This window comes from Antechinus flavipes, chromosome 1, assembly GCF_016432865.1.
Source record: "Antechinus flavipes isolate AdamAnt ecotype Samford, QLD, Australia chromosome 1, AdamAnt_v2, whole genome shotgun sequence".
Taxonomy (NCBI): Eukaryota; Metazoa; Chordata; class Mammalia; order Dasyuromorphia; family Dasyuridae; genus Antechinus; species Antechinus flavipes.
The window spans coordinates 425,354,091-425,379,811 of record NC_067398.1 but is presented as its reverse complement, the minus strand read 5'-3'; the positions used below and the strand labels follow the sequence as shown (position 1 = coordinate 425,379,811).

Here is a 25,721-nt window from a genome sequence, read left to right as displayed (position 1 = left end):
AAAGGAGGAATCTGACAAGTATCATTTTTAAGATCATTTTAATCAGCTGAAAGTATAGATTAGAATGAAGAGAATAGAAACACGGAAGCCAGTTAGATAGCTGTTGAAGTCATCCAGCTATGAGATAGTAAAAGCTTAGATTATTTATGGTGGTGACAGCAGAATTAGAATGAAAGAGCAGGTTCAGTAAAATGTCATTAAATGATTCTTTTATGAGAAACATTTCCTTGAAGCAGGAGATTCAAAGAAAATAGGACACAGATATGTTTGATATAAGATAAAATGTGTTCATAAAAGATAATTCTAAACAAAGTACTAATAAAAATGTTAAGAGTGGAATCCAAGAGTGAAATCAAGTCAGACTTCTTCGAAAAAGTGGTTTTTGATCTGGACTTTGACTTTAAATAAGTTGTGGAGTACATTCCAGAAATGGAAGATGACCTATTAAAGAACACAAAAAAGGGAGAGAGCAAAATGTGCTCTTGGAATAGCTAGGGGTCTAGTTTAGTAATATGTTTTATCTATATAACGAATAATAACAAATAAGGTTGGAAAGTGGATTAGGATTATACTCTGAAATGATAGCTTAGTTTGTCTTTTATATAACCTCAAGATAGAGGCAAACCGTTGAAAATATTTTCTCTATATTAATATTTTTAACAACTATAAGAAAGTTGACTTGAAGTATTGGACAAGATAAGAAAATCAGTCAAAAGACTATAGATTGAGTGAGAAGAAATAATTTCTCTTGAAAAAGTATTCATATAGAGTATCTGTAGATTCTGATTACCTAAGTATGAGACTTATATACTCAATTTTGAGAACCTTCAAACTCATAAAAATGGCAGAATTGAAAGGACCTCAGAATACATTTAAACCAATGCGTCTCTAATGAGATTCCCCAACAAGTCATTCTAACCTTTGCTTAAAAAACTTTTGAAAGGGGAATCGCTACCTCCCAAGTTGGATTATTTTACTTTTTTAGGGCTAACCATTTGTTAGGAAGTTATTCTTTACCTCAAGCCTAAATCTACCTCACTCTGATTTCCACCCATTACTCTTGATTCAGCTCTGTGGGAGCAGGGAGAACTAGTTGAGCCCCCTCTTCAATATTTTTTGGACATCACATCTTATCCAAAATCTTCCTTTCTGTACAAGAGATCAGTCTATACAGTGCTTAATTGAAAAGCCTTTTTCCATTCTGTTTGATTCTTCCAACTTAACAATATCCTGTTTTAAATGGTGAATGAGTTCTGCAAATAAAAAAAGGTTTGAAGTACTTTATTAGAATTGTCTGTAACTTTAAGTTTTTTTGCATAGTATAAGTTAGAAAAGGATTTTCTTTTTTAGGAGCTTAAGCAATGATATTAACTTTTTATATTATAGAGGACTTTTTGGCTTTTTTTTTTTTTTTTTTTTTGACAATATAATTGGAGACACTAAAGACAGTTTTAAGTTAGTAAATATACTTTTAACATAATTAGTTTACCAGCACTATTTTGAATTTGCAATAATCACAGTCAGCATCTAAAATAATTCAGTGTGACATTTTATTTATTATTCTGAAATATATTAAATGAATCCTTTGAACATTAAAAATATCTCAATTTTTAGGACCTCCGAGAAGTATGGCTTAATTATCCACTACACCCACTCCAAGTAAGTAATTATTTAGCTTCACTTAGTGATTTTGCTTTGTTTTAGATTTTATGACACTTTTTGTCTTTAAATTCTGAACTTAAAGATTTTATGAAATTCACCTGAGTATTGGAAATTGAGTAATTAATAAAATGATGCTAAATATCACCTAGTCTGTCTTTTGCAATACTTCATAAGGCAATTAGAGTTTTTGTGTGGAAGAGTTAGTCAGCGAGGTAATATTAAAACATTAGTTTGATGACAATTTGTCTGCTATATCTATAGAATAAAAAATAATGAAAATGTTTTATAGAAAAGTAAGTAATCAAATTTGAGATTTTTAAGCTAAATTAATTTTAAAATTCCTGGTTGTTTTGATTTCTTTTTCTTTCAAGCACTTTGGATTAATGCTAATTATTATTGTACAGCTTCTCACAGAACTGGAGCTCCTGTTCTGTTGGCACATACAGACATATGTAGGATTTGTAATAACTGTCTTGAAAAATTTGAAAAATATTTCATTAATAAAGAATGACTTATTACCACCATGGGATATATTAGGCAAAAATTTGAATCTTGATTTTAATTTTTATATTTTCTCTTTATCAGAGGATAACGATTCACTGTTAGAATTGATTTCTATTTGAATAGAAGATGTTAATACTCTTTGGAATGATCTGTGTCTATTAGTATGTCAGAGTTGGAAGAAATTTTAGAGAGCCTTTGGTCATACTTCTTCATTTTATATATGAAAACACTGAGGCCCAGAGTAGTTAAGTGACCTAGAGCAGTTACTAAAGGCAATTAATTTGGTCTCTCCCTGCTGTTCTTCAATCAATGTATTGATGCAGTTATCCATCCTATCTACTCTGAAGGGCCACTACAACAACACATAGTTGTTGTATAATACTTGTATAATATTTGATTTTATAATGTGATAAGGGGTTAGAAAATGCTATTATAGAACCTTTTGTAAATACTAAATCTATTTATTCTTATTAAATCAGGTTTTGAGGACTGGTGAGGAAGACTTTTTTTAGAAATGTAGATTTCAAATATTTCTGCTTGATTTACACATAAAAATTATTCTAAAAGAAGATTTTGTTTGTTTGTTTGTTTTGGAACCAGTAAGGACGATTAAGTTGCAAATAAAACACTTTAATATTCTGAAATGTATATAATACATCTTGTTTGTTTGGGTTTTTTTCCTGAAGCTACAAGAGCCAAATACTGATCGACAACTTATTGAAACCTCTCCAGTATTACAGAAGCTTACAGAATTTGAAGAAGCTATTGGAGTCATTTTTACACATGTTCGACTTTTGGCACGAGCATTCACATTGAGAACAGTGGGATTTAATCATCTGACTTTGTGAGTTGAGTAGCATTAGCAGGCCTATTTAGGTAATACAGATGTCAGTCTTCACCATATTTTCTTTGAATAGATTGGAAGCTATACTGTAGGATTAGTGAGTAGTCTACTATCTAAATGTCCTATCTGATGATCACTTTGTTTTATGATCTATTTATTTAGAGTAAAAGGGTAGGACTTCTCTGAAATTTCATAACAAGTTAATCACTATAGAGCCATCAGAATTTCAAATATTTCAAGTTAACCAATTTTTGGAATGCTTTTTAAAATCATATGTATATTTCTCCATTCAAAGTATGAAATTTATTTGTTTTAATGGATTTTTATATTAACTTTGAAGTAGAGTATGGATTTTTAAACACTTTTCTCATGAATTGACTAAAAAATAAATCTTAATTACGCTTGTCATTGACACCAAATTTTCATTTGATTCTTGCGTATTTCTCATATATCAGATATCACCATCTCTAAGTGAAGGATTCTTAACTTGGGATCTGTTATGTGAATTGTTTTTAATTACTGCATTTCATTATAACTGACTTCTTTTATAGTCTCATGAATTTTTTTTTAATTCCTTAAAAAAAATTATTCTCAACAAGGGTCCCCAATCTTCAGATTGGTAGCAAGCGGTCAATTACACAAAAAAATGTTAAGAACCTTTATTCTAGCAATATTTTTTTAGATCTATATTTTAGAATTTACTTAAATTTTAAAATAATTTTTAAAATCTAAATTTCTTTCCAAGTGTCAACTGTTATTCAGCAAACACAGAATTCATTCTCTTTTCAATTAGGAGATTCTATAACATTATTTTTAAATTAATAATTATTGATTTATGCTCCAGAATAAATCTGGTACATTTATTCTCTTTAATGATCTTTTTTCTTGCTTTATTTTCCTCGAGATCTTATTGATCTTTTGGTATGATATTTCATTTTTCAGAGGCCATAATCAGAGAATGGAATTTCTGGGTGACTCCATAATGCAGTTAGTAGCTACAGAATATTTATTCATTCATTTTCCTGATCATCATGAAGGTCATTTAACGGTGAGTTTATTGATAAATCACTCCTAACAGGCAATTATGGAACAGAAAATAAGATTTAAGAAAATATTTAATGACATATTCTGCATATGATTAATAGTTTCACTATTAGCTACAGTAACTTCTAATAAGGTTCTAATCATTTTAATATGTAAATTGTTCACTTAACAATTAAAACTTATTTTTAATGCAATAGAATGTTTCTCTGATATTTTTGTTTTTAGGAATCATGAGACGTTTTAGTAATGTCAAATCAAGTCAGTAAGCATTTATTAAATACCTTGGTGTGCCAAGGATGGTGCTAAGTGCTAGGAATACAAGTACAGGCAGAAAGATTGATAGTTCCTCCTCCCAGGGAGTTTATATTCTAATGGGGAAAACCAAAATAGAGGGAAGGGAGATTGGATTAGGAAAACAAGTGAGTTTGACAGAGAGACTGAAGAATAAGAGAGATGACTTGCTTTATTCTCCATGGGGGCTTTCTTTAAAATACAGGTCCCAGAGGAATCACCCAATCAAAGGAAGAGACTGCAAGAGTAGAATGTTATTTTAGCAAAAGAAGTCAAGTAAGGAGGGGGCTTTTCTGGCCTTGTAGAGAAATGAGCAGGGGTAGCTAGATAATGCAATGGATAGAGCACTGGCTCTCAAGTCAGAAGGATCTGAGTTCAAATATGATCCCAGATATTTAATTAACAGTTCTTCATAGCTGTGTGACCTTGGACAAGTCATTTAAACTCAACTGCCTTAGCAAACCTATTAAGAAATGGAGTTAAACCTAGAGAGGACTGATGAACCAAGATATAGCCATTTATACCTTATCAAAACATGTATGCAATATAATTTGGGTTTTCATTTTTAATTTAGTACTCTTTTAAGATCCTTACTGAAATGATAGCACATTTGACAAAAGCAGCAAGAAGAAAACATGATGGAGCACTTCAAGATATTTTTCTTCCTTGGTTTCTGGACAAATTAATATTGGGAATTGTCATTAAAGTTTTAAATGAATTGGGTTTAATTGGATAAGAAGCTGTCTTCTTTCTAAACTAATTTTCAATACTTGTAAATATCAGGTTACTTTTACAAATTAGATGATATCTCCTTTCAAAGTTTTCATAATGTTTCCAGTAAGTAAAAAAAATCAATTTTAGATTATGTCCCATCAGACAGAATTTGATGGTATATGATTGATCTGAGAGAGAAATGGATTTAGGGAACAAGGTACTTTTAATTAAGTGATTGTTAATCATGAAGTTCCTGACCTTTTGTTGTTCCAAATGAAGTTTTTAATTTTTTTCTAAATAAAAAAAATTTTTAAAATAATTTAATTGTGATAACATTGAATAGATTAGTTAAGGTAAAATTGTCATTTTAAAGTTTTTATTAATTTTACCTACCTATGAACAATAAATATTACTTCACTTATTTATATCTGAGTTTATTTGTATAAAAAAGGTTTATGCACATACGGCCTTTTTAGATCTCATTTATATGAGAATTATCTTCCTGCACAATTTTTTTTTTTTGTTTTTAGAATCACCCCATAATATTCAGCTTAGTCCATGCCTTTCTTTCAAACTACCCTGATGACAGTCATAAGAATACTGCTTATATTTTCACATATATGAAATAAACAATTTGATCTTATTGAGTCCCTTATAAGTGGTCTTTGCTGGATAAATTATTCTTGGTTATAACCTTAGCTTTTTTGCTCTGTGAAATGTGTTCTAAGACATATGTATGGTCCTTCAGTGTAAGTAGCTGCTAAGTCTTGTATAATCCCTATTAGAGCTCCATGATTTTTAATTTTTTTTTTCCATTTTGTTTCCAATATTTTCTTCTTAATCTGAGAACTTTGAAACTTATCTGTGATATTCCTTTAAGTTTTCCTCCTGAGATCTCTTTCAGGTGGTGATGGGTAGATATTGTTTTGGTTCAAATGCCCTCCAGCATTGCTTCAGTTTCCCTAACTACAAAATCAAGCGACTAAGTTAAATGATAAATTAATTCCTCGTTTTATACTATGTTTGTCTTTGGTAGATTCAATTTTCGTTTCTCTTTGGCAGCAGAATTTACAAAGAAATTCAGGGAAGAATACCACTATTTTCTTAATAAATTAGAGAGAAAGAGGAGACAGTGAGAGAGATGACAGTGTAGGAGAAAAATATTTTTGTATTATTATATTTAAAAATTATAATTTGAAATAGTTGAGGTGCTCTCTTAAGTCTGTCATAACTGCTTCCTATTTTTTTTGCCTACACTAGTCCTGTATATTTCTAGTCTCCACTCCTTTCAGTTTCCTTTCCTCACTCCTTTCTTTTTCAAAAGGGAGAGTGATAGTTCTTCATTAAAAAATAAAGCTGGCTTCGTGACACATACCCATAATCCCAGGTAATGAGGAGGCTTAAGCTGATGGTTCTTTTGAACTTAGGGATTCTGAATTTCATTTGACTAACCTATTCAGGTGTCCACACTAAACTAAATATGGTTAATATAATGAGCCCCTGGGAAGTGGGAGACCATTTGGTTACTGAATGAGGGGAGCACATTGTAGCAAAGCAGAGAGAAGCCAAAGCTTTTATGCTGAAAATGGGATAGGGCCTGTGAGTAGCCCCTATACTTCCCAGACTAGACATGATTAAAAAGAAAAAATAAAACAGCCCTTTAGAGAGAGAAAAGGTGGGACAAGATATCACGGGTGATAAAGAATAGGCAGGCACACAGTTGAATCTTCCTGATTTAATCAGGAGAATTGAAGAAATTATGAAAAAATGAAAGGCTTGGAAACAGTAAGCTGTTTTTTACAGTGTTAACATGTTTGGCATAAATACTTTGGTTAGTTTTATTCAAAGATAGTTCTAATACTTAATCTGGAGAAGATCATGGTGGAAGGGATTAAATAGGGGCTTTATTTAAAGTTGGGGAGACATAATTTTTGTATTTCCTCAGATACTCAGTAGCTGTGAGGCAAATCAACATTTTTTTCTGAGTAAGGAAATGGCTTCTACCAGTATAGCTTGATACCTGTTATACAATTTGGTCTAGGCCACTGAAGGGTTACTTGACTTACCTCAGTTTTCAAAGTCTGTCCAGGAAGGTATTAATAAGCATCAGAATGAAGATAGAGCATTGTATATCTAGAGCTGGAAGGAATCTCAAAGGTCATTTGGTCTAATCTCCTCATAGAGATGAAGTGCTTTGCAAAACTTAAAAATCTTGCATAAATTTCAATTTTTATTAGTATTCTTATTTTTATTCCCCAGAAAGAATGTGTTTGGTATAATTAGAACAGTATTTGCATATGAAATATCTACCCTCAATTAAGAATCTTAACTACTGTCTAACATATTTTCCAACTTTTCAGTAACTTCAGTGTTCTGTTCCTTTTGATTAAATTGGGATCTTTAATATCAGTTTCTGGAAGTGAAATGTACTACTCTCCTTTCATGCTATTTTGCTGGTTCTGCTCTCTCTTTGCTAAGTAAAAAGATTTATTTTGAAGTGAAATATTTCTGGATGTTCCTATCTCCTTCTCACTTGATTTTTGGGACCAATCATTGAATTTTAAGAGAAGTGATTTATGTAAGACTAGCTCTAGGGATTCTGATCTTTGATATATTCTTAGTTTTGTTTTAAACAAGCTCTTATTGAAGCCCTCGCTCTCCTTTGTCTACATCACTACTTGATTGCTCAAGAACCCACTGAATTGAAGTTGAGAGGTAGTTGGAATGTTAAAATCACTGTATTTATTATCAATATAAACTTATGCATAGACACAGGATCACAGGACCTAAGACCTAGAAAGGGACCTGTTAGAATTCTTACAAGGTGCTAAGTCAGTGGAATTGATAGAGACAATGGTTGTTTACTAGGGTGCTTAACAGTTCTTTAGATGTACTTAGTACTCATTAGAGTTCCACAAGATTCACACCTTTAAGAGAGCATATATAAGGAGGAGCTCTCAAGCCCACAAAAGAGGAAGCCCACTAAGACACAAACCCACTCTCGGAGGCGGAGTCAGATTCATTCCATATTCCACCTTTGTGCTGGCTGGAAATTCAGAGGGAGCTAGAGGCTGAAGCTGGCAGAGGCAAAGGACTAGCGGCAGGGACCAAGGAGAGAGATAGGCCTCTAAAAAAGCTAACTGGGCCCAAGGAAGGAGACAAGATTTAAAAGGAAACAATAAAGAGTTTGAACTTTAATTCCTGGCTGCATCTGAGGTGATTATTACTCTGAACTGAAACTAAGGCTGTTCCTAGAAGCCCCCAAGAAATCTACACCCAGAGAATATTATATTATAGAGAAGAATATTACCAGAGACCAGAGAGGTCATCTAGCTAATTTCATTTTACAGGTGAAGAAGAGACCCTAAGAGAAAAAATTATTCTACTTAGGTTTATGCAGATGGTAAGGTTCAATTGGAAACTAAAAATCAAGTGTTCTTTCCCTTACTTTTAAAACTACAGCTATAAAAAAATATAGTATAGATGTCTGTGGAAAATATAGTTATTAATAAATGGTTCTGTTATTTCTTTTAGCTGGTTTCCTGACTTTTAACTTCTGCCTAGCTTTGTAAGGTGATATCTATCAAGTTTTTCTTTGGTTCATCTAATTCAGAGGTTTTTAATGTAGAGTCCATGGATCCCTGTGAATAAATTTTAGAGTCTATGAATGTTTTGTATGTTGAGGGAGTGTGGGTAGAGGTGGGAATGGCTTATATTTTTATTTTCACTACTAATTGAAATTTAGCATCTCCTTCAATTAGTTAAATGCATTCTAAGTAGTTCATAAGCTTTATCAGATTGTCAAAATAGATGATACAAAAAAGATTTCTTATGATTTTTTAAATTATGATAGGTGAGTTGTATGCTATTTGATTTGGGTCCTATTATCAGAGGTTAAGTGACATGCCCAGGGTTACAAAATTCATCTGGGGCCAGATATAAGCTCAGGTATTCCTGACCTTAAGTCCTGATTTCTATCCATTTAGCCAATTAGATGACTTAATATTTACAGTTTTCTTACCCTTCCATGATGGTCTATTTTATTTTACTAGTTAGCCATGTAAAATTTTCATTCAAATACCTTATGTTTTTTGAAACTTAAAACATTTATTGTAATCCTATTTTTTTTAATCTTTAAGCTTCTCATGATTTTTTTTTAATAGTCAATTTTATAGTCTGTATAGAAGAAAATTGTCAATTAGATGTAGATAGGAAGAGATCCAGCAGAATATTTATTGTAGCTCTTGTGTCTACAATAGAATGGAAAGGGACTTTGAGCAAGGAGGCTAAAAGGGAGATTTGGCTTAAATTCATACTATTCAAAATGTATCAAATAAAGTAAAATGGGGATAGGTAAAAGTAGAAGACATCACTGGCAAACTAACCATAAAACTGATAAGGAAAAATGAGCGTTTTAGAAAGAACATATTGTAGTGACTATACAGAATAAAGAAAAAACAAATGCCAAAATAATATTGGAACAAGAAACTCAAAAGGTTCATAGAATTAAAAGAAGCAAAGAATAAGTTAGTAAAATTAAAGTTCAGAAAAATTTTAAAATGAGCATAGACGACTTAGAACACATATCAGCTAATAGCTTACTTGAACAATAGCTACTCCAAAAATCCGTGGAAGACTTGGAACTTAAAAATAAAAAGATGGGGCAAAATCAAAATGCAAGATTTAAAGGGTGAGTTCTGTGCAATTAGGATGACTGACTTTGGAGATAAATTTCACAGATATAATCTGAGGATCATTATTCTTTAAACCATCATAAAATAAAAAGTCTGAAATGGCTTAACTTCTGGAAATAATGCAAGAAAAACTCCCACAAATATTTGAAACAAAAAGCAAGTCTATTTGAAATATGTGCCTTTGGATGCCAGCAGAAAAAAACTCTAATTTAACAGTACATGATAGTAAATGGAACTGGAAGAAGTTATTTAATCTCAACCTGGCTCTCACTGCATCAAGACAGTCCATTCCATTCCCTTCTCCACTTTCCACAAAAGCTGTTCCAAATTCTAGAGTAGCTAAGGGATGAATTATTTACTAGCAAAGGAGTTTAAAAGTTGTTGTGATAGATAGGAGGACCAGAAACAGTGGTGTTAAGATAGTTCAGAAAAGGTGGTCCATAGTATTAAAATGAGAAGTCAGGAAATGTAAGACTGAAGATCATCAAATTTGGAGGAAGGAGAGGAAGGGGGAGAAAAGCAGAGATTCACATAGTATATGTATATGGAGTGTTTAGTTGTTGAAGCAACAACTGTAAATAGATTTTTCTAGAAGACTGGCTGAGAAAGTAGGGGAGATGTGGGTGATAATTAGAAAGGATGGTAAGGTTTATTAAAGGGCAACACTGCCTTAGATATGTTTGTAAGTAGTAGGGAAGGAACCAGTATAAAGGAAAACATTGAGGGGCTCTTAGAAGGATAATCTGCTAGAAAAATTGGAAAAGGATAGAAGCAAAGCCACATGCAAATGGATAGGCAAAGTGGATAGGCCTGAAATCAAAAACTCTGAGTATAAATATTGCTTCAGATACATAATATCTGTAGTAGACACATAGTCTATTATTTCCTTCAATTTTTTCATCTGTCAGAGGGGGATAATATGGTACTTAACCTCCCCATATTGTTGCAAGAAATAATGAGATAATATTTATGAAGTGCTTAGCACATTGCCTAGTATTTTAATAAGTACTGTGTAAAATTTAGCTATTCTTATCATTATTCAAACCTGCATACCTCCCCTTCCACTCAGCTGAGAACTTTTCCTCTTTACTGAAAAACAGTTGAATCCATGTACTGTGAATCTATTTATTTCTTCCTTTCACTTCTCAAAAGCTTTATACATTTTTTGCTGTCTTTCTTACCTGTCTCTAAAAATGAGGTGGTTCTTCTCTTTACTAAAGGCACACCTTTTATATGTGGCTTTGATTCTGTCCCTTCCCATTTTTTTTTTAGCAGATTATCCTTCTAAGAGTCACTCAATGTCTTCCTTTATAACTGGTTCCTTCCCTACTACTTGCAAAATATCCAAGTCACTGTTGTCCTTTAATAAACCTTACCATCCCTTCTATTTATCAACCAACATCTTCCCTACTTTCTCAGCCAGTTTTCTAAAAAACATCTTTGTATAGTTGTTGCTTCAACAGCTAATCATTTTATACACACACACACACACACACACACACACACACACACACACACACACACACTATGTGAGTCTGCCTTTCTCCCCCTTCCTTTCCTTCTTCCAAATTTGATGATTTTCAATCCTTCTACTTCATGACTTCTTTTAATACTATTGACCATTCTTTCTGAAGTCATAACATCACTGTTTCTGGTTCTCCTACCTATCAGAACAGCCTTCAGACCTCTTTGCTGGGAAAAATTCATATTCTCCTCACTCCCTATGTAAATACCCAAAACATTATCTTGGTTCCCTCTCAACTCTTTTCATGACCTTAGCAACTCTCATAGGTTTCATTATTATTTCATCTAGTTGACTTTCATATCCATTCTGAGTGTCTTGAGCTCTAGCCCTGAATCAGTGTCTACCTATTAGACATTTCAAACTGGATGTCCTGCCATACTTCTCAAACTCAGCAGTTTATTACTTTATCCTTGACACCCTACTTCAGTTCCCTTTTTCTGTTAAAGGTATTGACAATTTTTTAATTCTCCATGTTCATGATGTTCCCTACTTTAATATTCAGTTTCCAAATCTTTCTATCTCCACAACAGCTCTCACACCCTATTCCTTCTCACTATTTACACAGCAAACCACCTTAGAAGACCACATCCTCATTCATTACTTCTTAGGTAGTGTTGTTAATTGTTCTTCCTACTTTAAGTAAATCTCTTTAGGAATTCTCCTAAGAAGGTCTTCTCCACTGAAGTCTTGGCAGAATGTTTTAACTGAGTTTGCATCATCTTAAGAATGAAAGACAGTCAAATTCAAGTTTTCAGTGCCATAAATCTGAAAAATAAAACATGTTGTTGTAACTATTGTTACTAAAACTTGATAAATGATTCCATTTTATACAGTGATGATAACAATAATGTATTAATCTGCAGAAGTAGAATAAACTGAAGTTTTAAACATGTTAAGATAGATTTAGGGATGCTGAGTTAATTAGAAAGAAGTTGGGGGTGTTAAGGATACATCTGAAGACAGTATTATATTATAAAACAACCGTAAAAGCCTCTTGATGCCTCTGTGCTGAGGGGGTCAGTATGACAAGAAGAGGACAGACTTAAAGGAAAAAGAAGAAATAATTCTGTCCATTAAAATTGTTTTTATCTTTTGGACCAGCTGTTACGCAGCTCTTTGGTGAACAACAGAACACAAGCAAAAGTAGCAGAAGAGTTGGGCATGCAGGAATATGCCATCACCAATGACAAGACCAAGAGACCTGTGGCACTCCGTACTAAGACCTTGGCTGATCTTTTGGAATGTAAGTCCCCTTAGAATGAAACCTTTCACCTAATCTTTATTTTTTAGATTGAGAAGGTTAAATGTGATGAAAGCTATAATCCATTTTTAGGGTGATATGGCTAAAAATAATCTTTATTATGTTTTCCCCCTAGAGTTTATAAAAAAGAGAATAATTTGGAATTATAAGATTGTTAATTATTCATGTTATAATTTCAATTTTGTTTTCTTTTTAGATTTATTCACTTTTATGTGGTTGGGTGAGAAAATAGAGATTTAAAATTCTAAAGCAATCCTTTTGCACTGAAGAGTCACGACTTGTCTTCTCATTATAGGATACCAAAGAGCATTCATTTATTTACTAAGTTTTAAAGTCTCTTGGTATATTGTGATCACTAAATTGGTATTTTGGTAGAAATACTCACACAATGTGCAAAAAAAGAAGTGATAGTTCTTTATGATGAATTTCCATGTTTTTCGAAGTATTGCTTGAACTAAGGAAATCATCAGGTGTAGCATGTCTATATCTTTGTGGTATCTGATTTGGTAACAACTGAAACTAACAATACATTATTAACCATAAAAATAAATGGATTATTTTTTAAATTAAAAACAAACCCAAAAAAAAAGCCAAATAAGAAATTTTAAAATTAAATTTTTACTGACCATCTCATTTTTCTTGGTTCAGTGAAAGATGAAAGAAATACTCATTCTGTAAAATTAGGTTAACATTTTAAAAATTATTTATTCAACCAGTAAAATTACTGATCTTTAAAATTAGTTTTATTTTAATCTTTAATTAGAATGTCAAGCTTTTGTTTGCATTTAGTTTCATGTTCACCTATATCTGCATATGGTCTTTAAGCGACAAGCTAAAAAACTTAGAACTTGGAGCAAGCAAGTGACTATAATATCATTGTTTAGATTCAAAAAATGTTTATTTGGTATGATAAATCCCCCTTACTATTTAAAGGGGTATGAGAATTTGAGGGACAATTTTAAGGTGTTTGTTAGATCTGTAGATCTGCAGATCGTTTATATAATATGTCTTATGCCCAAATAGTATCTATCTTTTTTTGTATTGTAGTGCCATACTTACTGTTGAGACCTACAGTCTGCTAAATATAACTTATTCCTTTTTCTTCACTAGTTAACACCAGGGTGATATTTACAAGAATAGTTTAACTATTTGTCACACTCCCCAATGGTGCTACTTTCTTGTAGTTAGAATTAAAAAAACAGACTTGCTTACTATTTTGAGAAAAAGGAAGTGGTATTGGTGGGAAATAAGCTGAGAATTTTTAAATGTTATTAAATTTTTTTTTAATCACCTAAACTCACTGAGAAATGATGGTAACATAGTTTTATTTAAAAGACTCTTTTAAATATTCTCTTTTTCAGCATTTATTGCTGCACTGTACATTGATAAGGATTTGGAATACGTTCACACTTTCATGAATGTGTGCTTCTTTCCAAGGCTAAAGGTTAGTTCTTAAAAAACTTTTTAACTATTGATATTCTTTTAGTTTATTATTTTAATAGTCAGTGATGCCAAAACCATTATTGAATAGTCTTTTGGGGACTTGCTGCAGGAGTTCATTTTGAATCAGGATTGGAATGATCCTAAATCCCAACTTCAGCAGTGCTGCCTGACCCTTAGAACAGAGGGAAAAGAGCCCGACATTCCTCTCTATAAGTAAGTAAGCTATCACCTATAGACCATGGTCTTTGTACATGGTATACTCAGATTTGATTATCCTGATTTAGAAAATATTTCATGTGACCAAAGATAAAATTATACATTAGTTTTCAGTGGAAAAGGCAGTAGATGTGAGTCAGTCCGGAAACTTCTAGTTCTAGCTCAGTCTGCCATGGTTCTCAACTCATTTAACCCTTCCGACCCACAAGTGTCTTATGGGTTAAATGAGGATGTGACTAGATAATTTTGAAGTTCTCTTCGTGTTCTAAAGTTCTGTTATTCTTACATATTAATTATTGGAATAGTAACACTGATTTTCTCAGATAAGAAAATTCATATGTAGTTTTTACAGTTAATTTTTGAATTATTGTTTCCATTGTACTCTTTACTTATTCCTGGGCTATAAACTATCATATAATTTCTGTTTTGCAATATATGCATTACATGCACTTTTTTAATTTAAATTTTTTTTTCATTTTCAACATTTATTTTTTATAATATTTTGATTTCCACTTTTTTTTCTCTTTTTCTCCCTCTTCTCCTCCCTCTTCAAGATTGCAGTCAATCTGATATGGGTATACAGGTACAATCATATTTCCAACATGCATACTTAGTAGAAAGCACTTGCTTTCTCTATGTATTGTAAATACAACTATAAAATGATTTAACAGGCCTAATACAGAGAGCTGAATTTTTACATCCAGATAATAATTGTTCTCTTCATGCATTTGAAAGCCACATACTGATTCAGTGATGCTGCAGTTGCTTATAGAGCATCTTTAGAACTCTTCTTTTGGAATTATCTTCAGGACAGATTCTTTTAACTGTTAAGATATTTATAGATTTGTGAGTCTGTTACTTAGTCTTACTCTTCTCCCTAAACAGCATTCTCTTCTACTCTAAAGTAGTTCTTCAGTTGCTGTTGAGACTCACAGTATGTTAAATATCACTTCTTCCTTTTTCTTCAAGTATTGACATCCTCAATGATGACAAATCTTTATTCCTTTGGGGTGAATTTTCTTTCTGAAAGAAAAGCTTTTGAAATGAAATCAAAGAGGGCTTTTGAATAAGTCATTGTTCAAATTGCACTCTTTTGGTCAAAAACAAGATGCAATTATAAAGTAATGATTACTTTGTTTTTGTGGGTCAGATATGTAGGTTCTAAAAGAAAATCCAGAGAACACTAAGAAAATTTTTGAACAAAGACTTTAAATTGTCTTCACTTTTTAAAAGCATTTTTATTATTATACTAACTAATGTACTTAAATAGAATGTATGATTATAGAGAATAATCCACATCAATTTTTACACAAGACTTCTAAGTGGCTTAAAGAAACAGAATTTCATCTGTCGGTTTAAAATTGTTCTACAAGATACTTAGAGAGGGTATCCTTTCATTTGGCTATCATGAAAGGCTATAGAAACTGGCTAATTGATCTTTCCTCCATAAAGGAAAAACTGAGTGCAAAGATAAAACAGCAAAATTATATGCCAAATATACTATAAATGGAAACTGTGACAATATCAGAAAGTTGTCCCTATGAAAGAGTGTCTAATTTATTTTGAGAATAAAGTGAAGAAACTCAGCTGTGTTTTAAAAAAAGCAATGATTATACAAAGTAAATCATGGAAAGTTTAGAATGTTTTCCCATTTAAGTGATTATGATTCTATAAAAGCAAGCTGGTAAAGCTGTATTTGGAGTGTGGGGATCTGGATTCATATCCCTATGCTGCAACTATAAGCCTTCATAACATTGGACCTCAATTTCCTCTTTAGAGAGTTGGACTGGAATGTGTCTGAGGTCTTTGCTACGTCTGAATCAATGATTCTACTTAATGGAAACTTCTTGTGATAATATGCACCTTAAAGACTTCATCCATTGTTCCTTTGTCCAAGGAAAGCTTGCCATTTTCATTCTCAATGAAATAAACACAAGGAAAATTATTATTCCTTCTCACGACTCTCCTTGCCCCCCATGTTGAAAATAAAAGATATGATTTAGTTTTATCAAGATGATGAATTGATGTGTAGAGTTTCAGGATGATTTTTTATTTTTTATTTTCTTTGACTACTTTTAATTTCCCTCTTGAATTTATCTTTCCCATGCATTTGGTATCTGCAGTTTATCTTTGAAACATATAGTAGGTTTTATGCCAGATTTTCTTGATCTTTCTGATACTGTGTGCAGGTAGTTGAAAGTCTCCTTCCTCAGAAGGAAATAAAATCATATAGGAGAAGCTTAAAAGTGTAATCCTAATGAATTCTCTTTTGCTAAAATGATGGCCTATATTTAACATTTTGCAAATAAATGGACTGAAAAATTAATTTTTTCTTGAAAATGTAATGCCTAATAGACAAAGCTCAAAAATAGAAACCAGATCCTGCTTATGTCATTTAATTGCTTATGCAAACTTTTTAAATCATCTAATTTTTCTGAGCTTCATTTTCCTCATGTGTAATGACCCTGTTGATCTATAATGGTCTCTCTTCTGACTCTAATTAAATCTGTCATCCTCTGATCTAGAATTTTTTTTTTCTATTTTGCTTTCATCCTCATTTTATTTCTTTAGGTGCCTACTTATTTTCTTTAACTTTACTTTTTAAAAATATATTGGTTTTGCTTATTTTTATTGATGTTTTACTTTTCTGTCAACTTCATTTCTGAATATCTCTCTCTTACTTCTTGCACTCAATGAGCCATCTTTTTTTTAAAGTAGTATTTTATTTCCCCAAATACATGCAAAGGTAGTTTTCAATATTCATTTTGCAAAACCTTGTGTTCCAAATTTTTCTCTCTCTTTTCTCTCTTCCTCCCTCCCCAAGACAGCAAGCAATTCAGTATATGTTAAACATGTGCAGTTCTTCTAAACCTATTTACGTATTCATCGTGCTGTGTAAAGAAAATCAGATCAAAAGGCTAAAAATATGAGAAAGGGGGAAAAAAAAAAAACAAGCAAACGAATAATAAAAAGGGGAAAATACCATGCTTTGATCCACATTTAGTCCCCATACTTCCTTCTCTAAACGCAGATGGTTCTTTCCATCACAAGTCTATTGCAATTGCCTCGAATCACCTCATTGTTGAAAAGAGGCAAGTCTGTCACAGTTGATCATCACATAATCTTATTGTTACCATGTACAAGGTTCTCTTGATTCTCACTTCACTTAGCATCAGTTCTTTCTAGATTTTTCTGAAGTCAGTCTACTCAATGTTTCTTATAGAAAAATAACATTCAAATACCATCACTTATTCAGCCATTCCCCAGCTGATGGGCATCCATTTTCCAGTTTCTTTGAGCCATCTCTCTTAAACCAAAAAAACAAAAACAAAAAACAAACAACCCTCCCCCCCAAAAAAAAAAAAAAAAAAACTTTAAAAATTAAAAAAAAAACAACAGCAAAACCAGAGTTGAGCAAAAAAGACATTCAATAAAACTAACTAGTAAAAAAACAACCAGTCTGACAATCTGTCATCTTCCTCAGCATTAGTCCTTCCACGTCTGTAAAGCAGGGGAAGAAGGCAGATTTTCTCCTGTCTTTTTTATGGCTAATCTTGTCTATTATAATTACACTGCGTTCAGTTTCATTTTATTATTTCCATTTACATTTTTGTACATTTTGTAAAAGAATACATTATATATATTCTTTTCTTGGTTAGGATTACTTCATATAGGATTATTTCATGTATATTGTCTTTCATTCTATGATAATATTCCATTATCTTCATGTACTACAGTTTAACCATCCATTCCCCAGTGGATAGCCATTTACTTTGTTTCTAGTATTTTGATACCATAAAAAGTGTTGGCTGTGAATGATTATGTTTATGATACAAATTTGTGTGTGTGTGTGTGTAGATATATATGAATTTTCTTTCTGTCTTTGACTTTCTTGTGGTATATGCCTATCTTTGGGATCTGTGGGCAAAAGATACGGCCATTTCATAATTTTCTTAGTATAATTCCAGATTGCTTTTCAGGAACATTGGAACAATATAATTCCATCAACAGAGGTCTTTTTTCCTCCCTAGTCCTTCCAACATCGATCATTCTTTATCATCATTGCCAGAGTTCTTATTAGGTAAAACCTAATAGTTGTCTTAATTTCTATTTCTTTTATATTAATGATTTGTAATGATCTTTTTTATGTTTCTTAATAGTTTGTAACTCTTCCTTTGAGTACTGTTTGTTCATACTCTTTGACCATTTAAAACCTAGAGGTAGGCTTTTGATTTTATATATATATATATATATTTCCTATATATCTTGTATTTCAGATGGTTAAGAGAGACATTTTCTAAAATCTAATTTCAGAAAAAAATTGAAACAATTTTTCTATTTAATATTAAAAACTTTGAATGTTTGTTAATTTATTGCCCCACAAATACCAACTTTTAACCCTTACTCCTCCACCAGCACTCTTATTGCTGCCTACTCCACCCAGGTGCTGGGTAGTTGTTTACTCTTGGAGTACTATGAAATTTCAAGTTGGGAGGAGACTACTAAAAACAACATATCTCTCTTTCTCAGGACTCTTCAGACAGTGGGACCATCTCATGCAAGAACTTACACTGTGGCTGTTTATTTCAAAGGGGAAAGAATAGGCTGTGGTAAAGGCCCAAGGTAAGGATAATAAAAAAACTTTTTTTGGTTTTTACTTTTAGATTTTGAAGTTTTTTCTGTTTATTTGAGAAGCCCCAAATTAATAATTCTAGAGGTTGTGTGGTATAGGCCAGGAGCACTAGCTTGGATTTAGGTAACCTAAGTTCTAGATTCAGTTTTCCACTATCTGGTTTTTGACCCCAGTCAGATAATGCTTTACATTTCTGTGTGTCAGTTATAAAATGTAATTAGATAAATGTAGATGAACTCCAATCTCCTTTCCATCCCCAAGAAGCCCAGTTTTGATATTTTAATTAGTAAATAAATTGGCCATGGGTAACGGCAAACTTTCTTGGCTAGTGTTAGATCAATGAACTTTAGCTGGGAACTAGAAAAGAAAATCTTGAGAATGAAAATTGGGGAGGGGGAGGGGGAGATAAGGGTGAGAGTGAAACTAGACTTATTCTCACTTTCCTATAGTAGTTCATTAAATTAGAAGAGAGTTTTAAGTCACAATGGTAATATGCAAATTAATGACAGATATTTTAGTAAATATTGTAACCTTGGATTTGAGGGTTTTGGGTCCCTTCCAGCTCCAGCAACATGATCCTATATTTTTATAAATTCATATCTTCTATATAACTAATTGCAAAAACTACCTATAAAAGCCATTGTTGTTTTTTTATAGGTATACATATCTGGAAAATATTGTTTAATTTTTAGATAGTTACTTCAGTTTTTTCTTTCTTTTTCAATAGTATTCAACAAGCAGAAATGGGAGCTGCAATGGATGCACTTGAAAAATGTAAGATGATCCCCATATTTATTGTATTATAAATTCATAATGTACTTAATGTTTTATAGAGAGGAAAGCAGAGATCAAAACAACAGATAGTAATATTGTATAGTCTTTTTTCTTCATAACTGTTTGTATTGAAATATGTAGCATACATATGGGCTTAAAGTAATTACTAGCATGCTTTTTAAAAGCATATTCTGAATTTCTCTCAATATTATTTTGTAAAATTTTGTTTTGTTCTATCTACCATAGTTATCAACTGGTGTGTATTCTATGATTCTTACTTATATATGCCTTAAGAATCCTAATATTGTAGAACTATTAGGTGAGTCAGTTTTGTCATGAGATGGGATAAGAGGAAGATAAAATTTTATTTAATTACTCTTCCAAAAAGCATTTGTGAGACTACATCATGGTATATTTTCCCTGTATCACAATAAAAATAGGAGTTGATCCTTTGATATGTAACTATCTCTTCCTCTAAATATTTGTTGTTGTCCAGTTGTAGCTGACTCTTCATGACTTTGTGGGGCATAACACCACAATGCAATTCATAGGATTTTCTTGGCAAAGTTACTGTAGTAGTTCTCTCCAGTGGATAAAGGCAAAGAGGTTAAATGATTTCCCCAGGGTCACACAACCAATAAGTGTCTAAGATCACATTTGATTTGAGGTCTTCCTGATTCCAGAACTAATTCTCTATCCCTTGAGCCACCTACTTGCCTCTAATTAAATATTGTAATTTCGTATTTTGAAATTGAATTAATAAATTATAGACCCAGTTCATTTAACCTTCAAATAACTTAGCCTAAATAAAGTATTTCTTGTACTAGCTCTGTTTTCAGAATATAAAACTGCAAACCAAATTCATTAGTTGTAGATATTGATACTAAACGAGGCAGGAAGTAGAGTTAGAAACTGTAAGTACCCTATCACAGGATCCTCAAGCATGAAAATATTTCCTATGATCTAAGAGAGACACACATGACTTATAGATAATTGGATCTTTTTAATAGAACATCTCTTATAATACATGGGAAGAAAATGGAAAGATATTTCTCTAGAGACTAGAATTCAAAATAGCTTAAAGAACTAGATCCACAAAGGAGTTGATAATGGTTCAATGTCATTGTTCCAGGAGTGTCCATGGGGATGTGTGCTTGCCCCTTTACTATTTAATATTTTTAATCAGTGACTTTAATAAAGACATAGAAGGTAGGAATATCATGTTCAAACAATACAAAGAATAACAATGCACTGACAGGATCCAAAACTACTTAGAAGATTAAATCACTAGGCTGGATCTAGAAATAAGAAATTCAGTAGTGATAAATATAAGTTTTATATTTGGACATAAAGCCAGCTTCACAAGTTTAGAGTGCAGAGGCATAGTTAGCCTTTTGTTTGAAATAGATCAAGGAGTTTTAATGTACTCATAAACTTCAGTATGTTTTAGCAATATAACAGAACAATCAAAAAGGTAATAAATGTTTGGTATATGTGAAGAGAGTCATAGCTTTCAGGAATAGGTTAGTGAAAGTTCCACTGTACTGTATTTTTCATCAAATTTCATCTGGAATATTGTGTTCAATTCTTGGCACCAGAGTTTAAAAGTATCTGGAGGAGGGTACTCGGATAATGAGTGTCCTTGAGTCAGTATTATATGAAAGTCAATTGAAGAACTAGAAAAGTTTAGCTTGGAAAAGAGAAAACTCTGGATGACAGCTATCCCTCAGGGAGTTAACTGTCTTCAAGTATTTAAAAGGTTATCATTTAGAGCAAGGATTGTATTTATTGTGTTTGACCCCAAAGCCTAATCAGAAACAAGGGGTGGAAGTTGCAAAAAAGACCAATTTAGCCTTAATGTCCAGGAAAACTTTCTAACAAATCAGAGTTATGCCAAAGTGATATGAAGTGTGGTTGGTTCCCTCTTCTTGGAGGTATTCAGGCAGACTGGACAGTTACTAAAGTAGAGCTCTATACTGTAGTATTCAGGGAAATGGACTCCATTCCTATATCTTTTTTTCCCTAAAATTAAAGATGAAATTTTCTTGACTACCATTGTCACTTTTTTGTTATGTGACTAGTTAATATGAACTTTTGTTCTCAGACTTACTAGCCTAATAGTTTTTCTGCTGTTTTCTTTTCAAAAACTCTTTTAATTCCCCACAAATAACAGCATAATGGTGTAAGCCATTTATTTTTTCAGGGATTTTAGTGTAAACTGTCTTTTACAATACCCTTTTTATAGTCCCACTTCAATGTGCCCTTTGATTTTCCCTGTGAAGCACTTGTTACTTACAAAAATGATTTTAAAGTTTGTGAGAAGGAAAATTCCCAAATTTTGTCTGTTCATATCTATTTGCTTTGATGATTCTCATATTCACAAGTTCATGGCAGATGTAAATTATTTTGAAATTGTGGTTGGAAAATCCAAGACTTCCAATTTGTTTGGCCCTGAATGAATGAGAGAAAATAACAAAGTAACTTTTTTTCTTCTTTGCTTACAATAAGTAGGGGGGGGAAAGTAAGTTGAAGTATTCTTTGCACTAGTGGCTGTCTTTTGTTAAATGTGAAATATTTCTCCTTGTATCAGATAATTTTCCTCAGATGGCTCATCAGAAGCGGTTCATTGAACGGAAATACAGACAAGAGTTAAAAGAAATGAGATGGGAAAGAGAACATCAGGAGAAAGAACCAGATGAGACTGATGAAGTAAGGAAATAAAGGAGGGCATGGAAGAAGTGGCATATTTAGTTGCTTAATAACTAAGACTATGGCCCATGGAGATAAAACTTTGTGTTATTCAGACAATGAATGAAGTATGCCTATCAGGACAAAATACAAAGTCAAGCTATTGTCCTAAAGGCCTTTTCATCTGTTTTAATTGTCTTTTAATTAGAAAATATTTTATTTCTCTCCATTTTGAAGAATATTTTGAATTTGCATATATAATATTCTCACATGTTTGTTTCTTTAAGTATAGAATCCAGTAAGTAAATATAACTCGTATCTCTCTGTCTCAGGTAGTGACACCATACATACAAGTGAAACGTGAAGAATTAAGTCCCTGAATCAGATATTTGATCTTCAATATGCCAGTCAACTTCACTTTTGAAAACATCTGCTGGACATGGAAACCATTTTTCTCTAAGCACTTTGTCTTCTGTAGAAAGAAGACTCTAATAATAGACTTAAAAAGAAAAGGGGAAAAGATATCTGTATGTTCCATTGTCATTGGAATAGACATTTGAGTCATAGTCCATACATTCTTTGAAAGTTTGGTAGGAAAAAAGAGGTAGTAAAAACTAAGTTAATAGTTTAGTTGATGAAAATGATAAAGTGAAAATAATGTTTTTTAAGTTAACTTTATTGCTATCTAATAAAGGGGAAATTATTTGTACACTCCCCTAAAAAGGATTATTCCAAGTCCCTATTTGCAAAATAAAAATCCCATTTTTCTTGATTTGCGCTTTCAAAAGTGCAGAATTATAACCCAGTAGAAAATGCAACAAACTTTTTAAAATTTGGCCCTTATCTGCATATTTGTCTTTATACTTTTCATATTACAAAAATCTTTGGAGAAAATATATAACAAAGTGCCTTCTATATTGTGGGAGGGGGTGGAATTATATTTTTTTATAATAGTATTGAATTGAATTCATCATAGGTTGTTTGAACTGGAAGGGCCTTAAAGATCATATAGTCCAGTCACTTTATTATACAGATGATGAATGAGTGGCGTGTGATCACTCTCCAAGGACAGGAAAAGACACCTGATCTCTATTCAATTCTTTGTATCTAAATTGAATTGAATTGAATTGAATACAATTATAGAAATTGGAATTATCCTATCCCTAGCGTTTATGATGTTGAAGCATCAGAGAATCATAAGTTTATCTAATACTACCAGACTCTTAAGTTACGTTTGTTTTCACCTTAACAAATTGTGTGTATTGTCTGGGTTATCTTCTACTTAAGTTCTAATGTAATGCCTCCTCATTCACTCGAGGTGGTCCTGAATTTTTAATGTTTATACTGTTCAGAACATAGCCTCTGGCAGGTTCTACCAAGTTTTGAAGTCTTCAAGTCTCAGCTAGATAACATACTCTTGATCTGTTGCCTGTGCATCAGCCTAGTCAAGTTCAAAAAAGCTCGTTGCCAGTAGGCTGACCATCAGGTAATGGATATTTCTTTCTTTCTTTCTTTCTTTTTTTTTTTTTTTTTTTTTTTTTTTGCCTTGTAGCAACTTATGGGACCACCCATTAAGTTATGGATGAGTTTTGAAATTGGTCAGTGGAAGGTGCATTCACACTGACAAAATCACTCATTCTGTATTATACTAGTAAGGGCTGAAATGAATGTCAGGAATATATTGCCAGATACCTAGGGAATAGAGCATATGTGAGGCTGGAGAGGCCTCCATTAATTCCCTATGTATCATTGTTTCTTGAAAATAAAACCACCCTGTTATGTGTCAAGGAATAATTCCTAGTTTCATGTAGAACCATGTTTTCTCTAGTCCTTGTCATTTTTCTTCCTTGTACTATTTGTGACCTTTTTCAGCTTTTGTCTCTATATTATATGCTCCTGAAATCTGGAGAAGTATAAAAGTTACATATCAGAATCTTAATGTGAAAAAATTTAGCATGAGATGTTCTTGATAAATGTCGGGTGCACAAGAAATGAAAGGAATTGGTGCAAATATGTAAAGTTTGAAAGCTGTAACCCAATAGCTGTGTGCTCAAAAGATATGAACAAGCAGTTTCCAAAAGAATAAATGTAAACATCAGCAGCCATTTGAAAGAATGCTTCAGATTACTAATAATGAGAACATTTAGATTAAAACTTTTCTGAAACTTCATATCTTGCCATTTGACAAAGATAACAATAGTAATGCTAAAAAAGATTATGTGGGGGAAAGCACCCTAAAGTAATGGTAGTATAGTTGTGAATTGGTCCAACCAGTCATTCTGGAAAACAATTTGGAACCGAGATAGAAAAAAATCTCACTATATTCTGCATAATTTTTGACCCAGTAATCACTATTTTGATATAGTCCAAGGAAGTAAAAAACAAAAAGGAATGATCTCAGATGCATAAATAATGGTATAGCTATAGTTTTTGTGGGAACAAAAAATCAATCTGGGTACCCACAAATTGGGGAATGGCTGACAGATTTTCTTATATAAATGTAATGAAATATTATGTTGTCATAAGAAATTGCACGACCAACTTGGAATGACTTTCTCGAACTGATACAGAATGAAGTTAGCAGAAGGAAAAGAAAACTTTGATTAATGACTATAGTAATATAAAGGAAAACAACTTCAACAGACACTGGAAGTCTGATCAGTGCAATGCAGAATACTGCCTGTGAAACATACCTCCTCCAAGGATGTTAAAAACCCTATGTACAAAATAAGACCTGTATTGTCAGATATGGCTGATGTGTCATTTTGTTTTGTTTAACTATGCTTATTTGTTACAATGGGGGTGGTAATTTGGGTCAGGGGAGGGATTACTGAGAAGTGACAGCAATGTAAAAAATATCAATAAAGCATATATTTAAAAACAACCAGTAGGATTCTTATGTTATATAGCCAGTTGAAATCGGAAATGACCTCAGAGATTCTACCTCGCCCTGATAAAAAATCTCTCTACAACGTCTTTGACAAGTGGTTATTCAGCCTACACTTGAGAGACCTATTAAATCAAATCTTATTCCCTCTCAACGTAGCCCTTATCAATAGCATTAATTGTTAGGAATTCATCCCTTACATCAAGCCTAAATTTGGCTCTTAATAACTTCTTTTAGGGGTAGCTAGGTAGTGCAGTGGATAGAATAGCAGCCTTGAAATCAGGAGATCTGAGTTCAAATTTGAACTCAGACACTTAATACTTCCTAGTTGTGTGATCCTGGGTAATCAACCCCAATTATCTCAGCCAAAAAAAAAAAAATTCTTTTGATTGATTGTAGTTCTGCTTTACATAAAATCTAATAATAACAACTGACATCTATAAAATGCTTTAATATAGAATCTCACTTGATTCTCACAACAGTCCTTTGAAGTAGGTGCTATCACTATCTTTCATAAGAAATTGAGACTGAGAGTTTGTGA

The 25,721-nt window shown here is 32.3% G+C and overlaps 1 protein-coding gene across 5 annotated transcripts in view; it reads left to right on the top strand.

Moving 5' to 3' along the window:
- Positions 1 to 25,177, top strand: part of DROSHA (drosha ribonuclease III) — a 103,047-nt gene extending 77,870 nt beyond the window's left edge. For 3 of the 5 annotated variants that reach the window (XM_051969891.1, XM_051969892.1, XM_051969890.1), the window contains 10 exons: positions 1,615 to 1,659; positions 2,853 to 3,010; positions 3,953 to 4,058; positions 12,380 to 12,521; positions 13,901 to 13,983; positions 14,092 to 14,195; positions 18,729 to 18,821; positions 19,559 to 19,605; positions 22,196 to 22,314; positions 22,626 to 25,177. In XM_051969891.1, coding sequence (XP_051825851.1) covers positions 1,615 to 1,659; positions 2,853 to 3,010; positions 3,953 to 4,058; positions 12,380 to 12,521; positions 13,901 to 13,983; positions 14,092 to 14,195; positions 18,729 to 18,821; positions 19,559 to 19,605; positions 22,196 to 22,314; positions 22,626 to 22,673 — 945 coding nt within the window. In that variant the 3' untranslated portion in view covers positions 22,674 to 25,177. Of the gene's footprint in view, positions 1 to 1,614; positions 1,660 to 2,852; positions 3,011 to 3,952; positions 4,059 to 12,379; positions 12,522 to 13,900; positions 13,984 to 14,091; positions 14,196 to 18,728; positions 18,822 to 19,558; positions 19,606 to 22,195; positions 22,327 to 22,625 lie in introns of those variants that run through there. The other 2 variants (XM_051969893.1, XR_007949278.1) reach the window with 2 other exon arrangements.
- Positions 25,178 to 25,721: the final 544 nt, after the last annotated feature.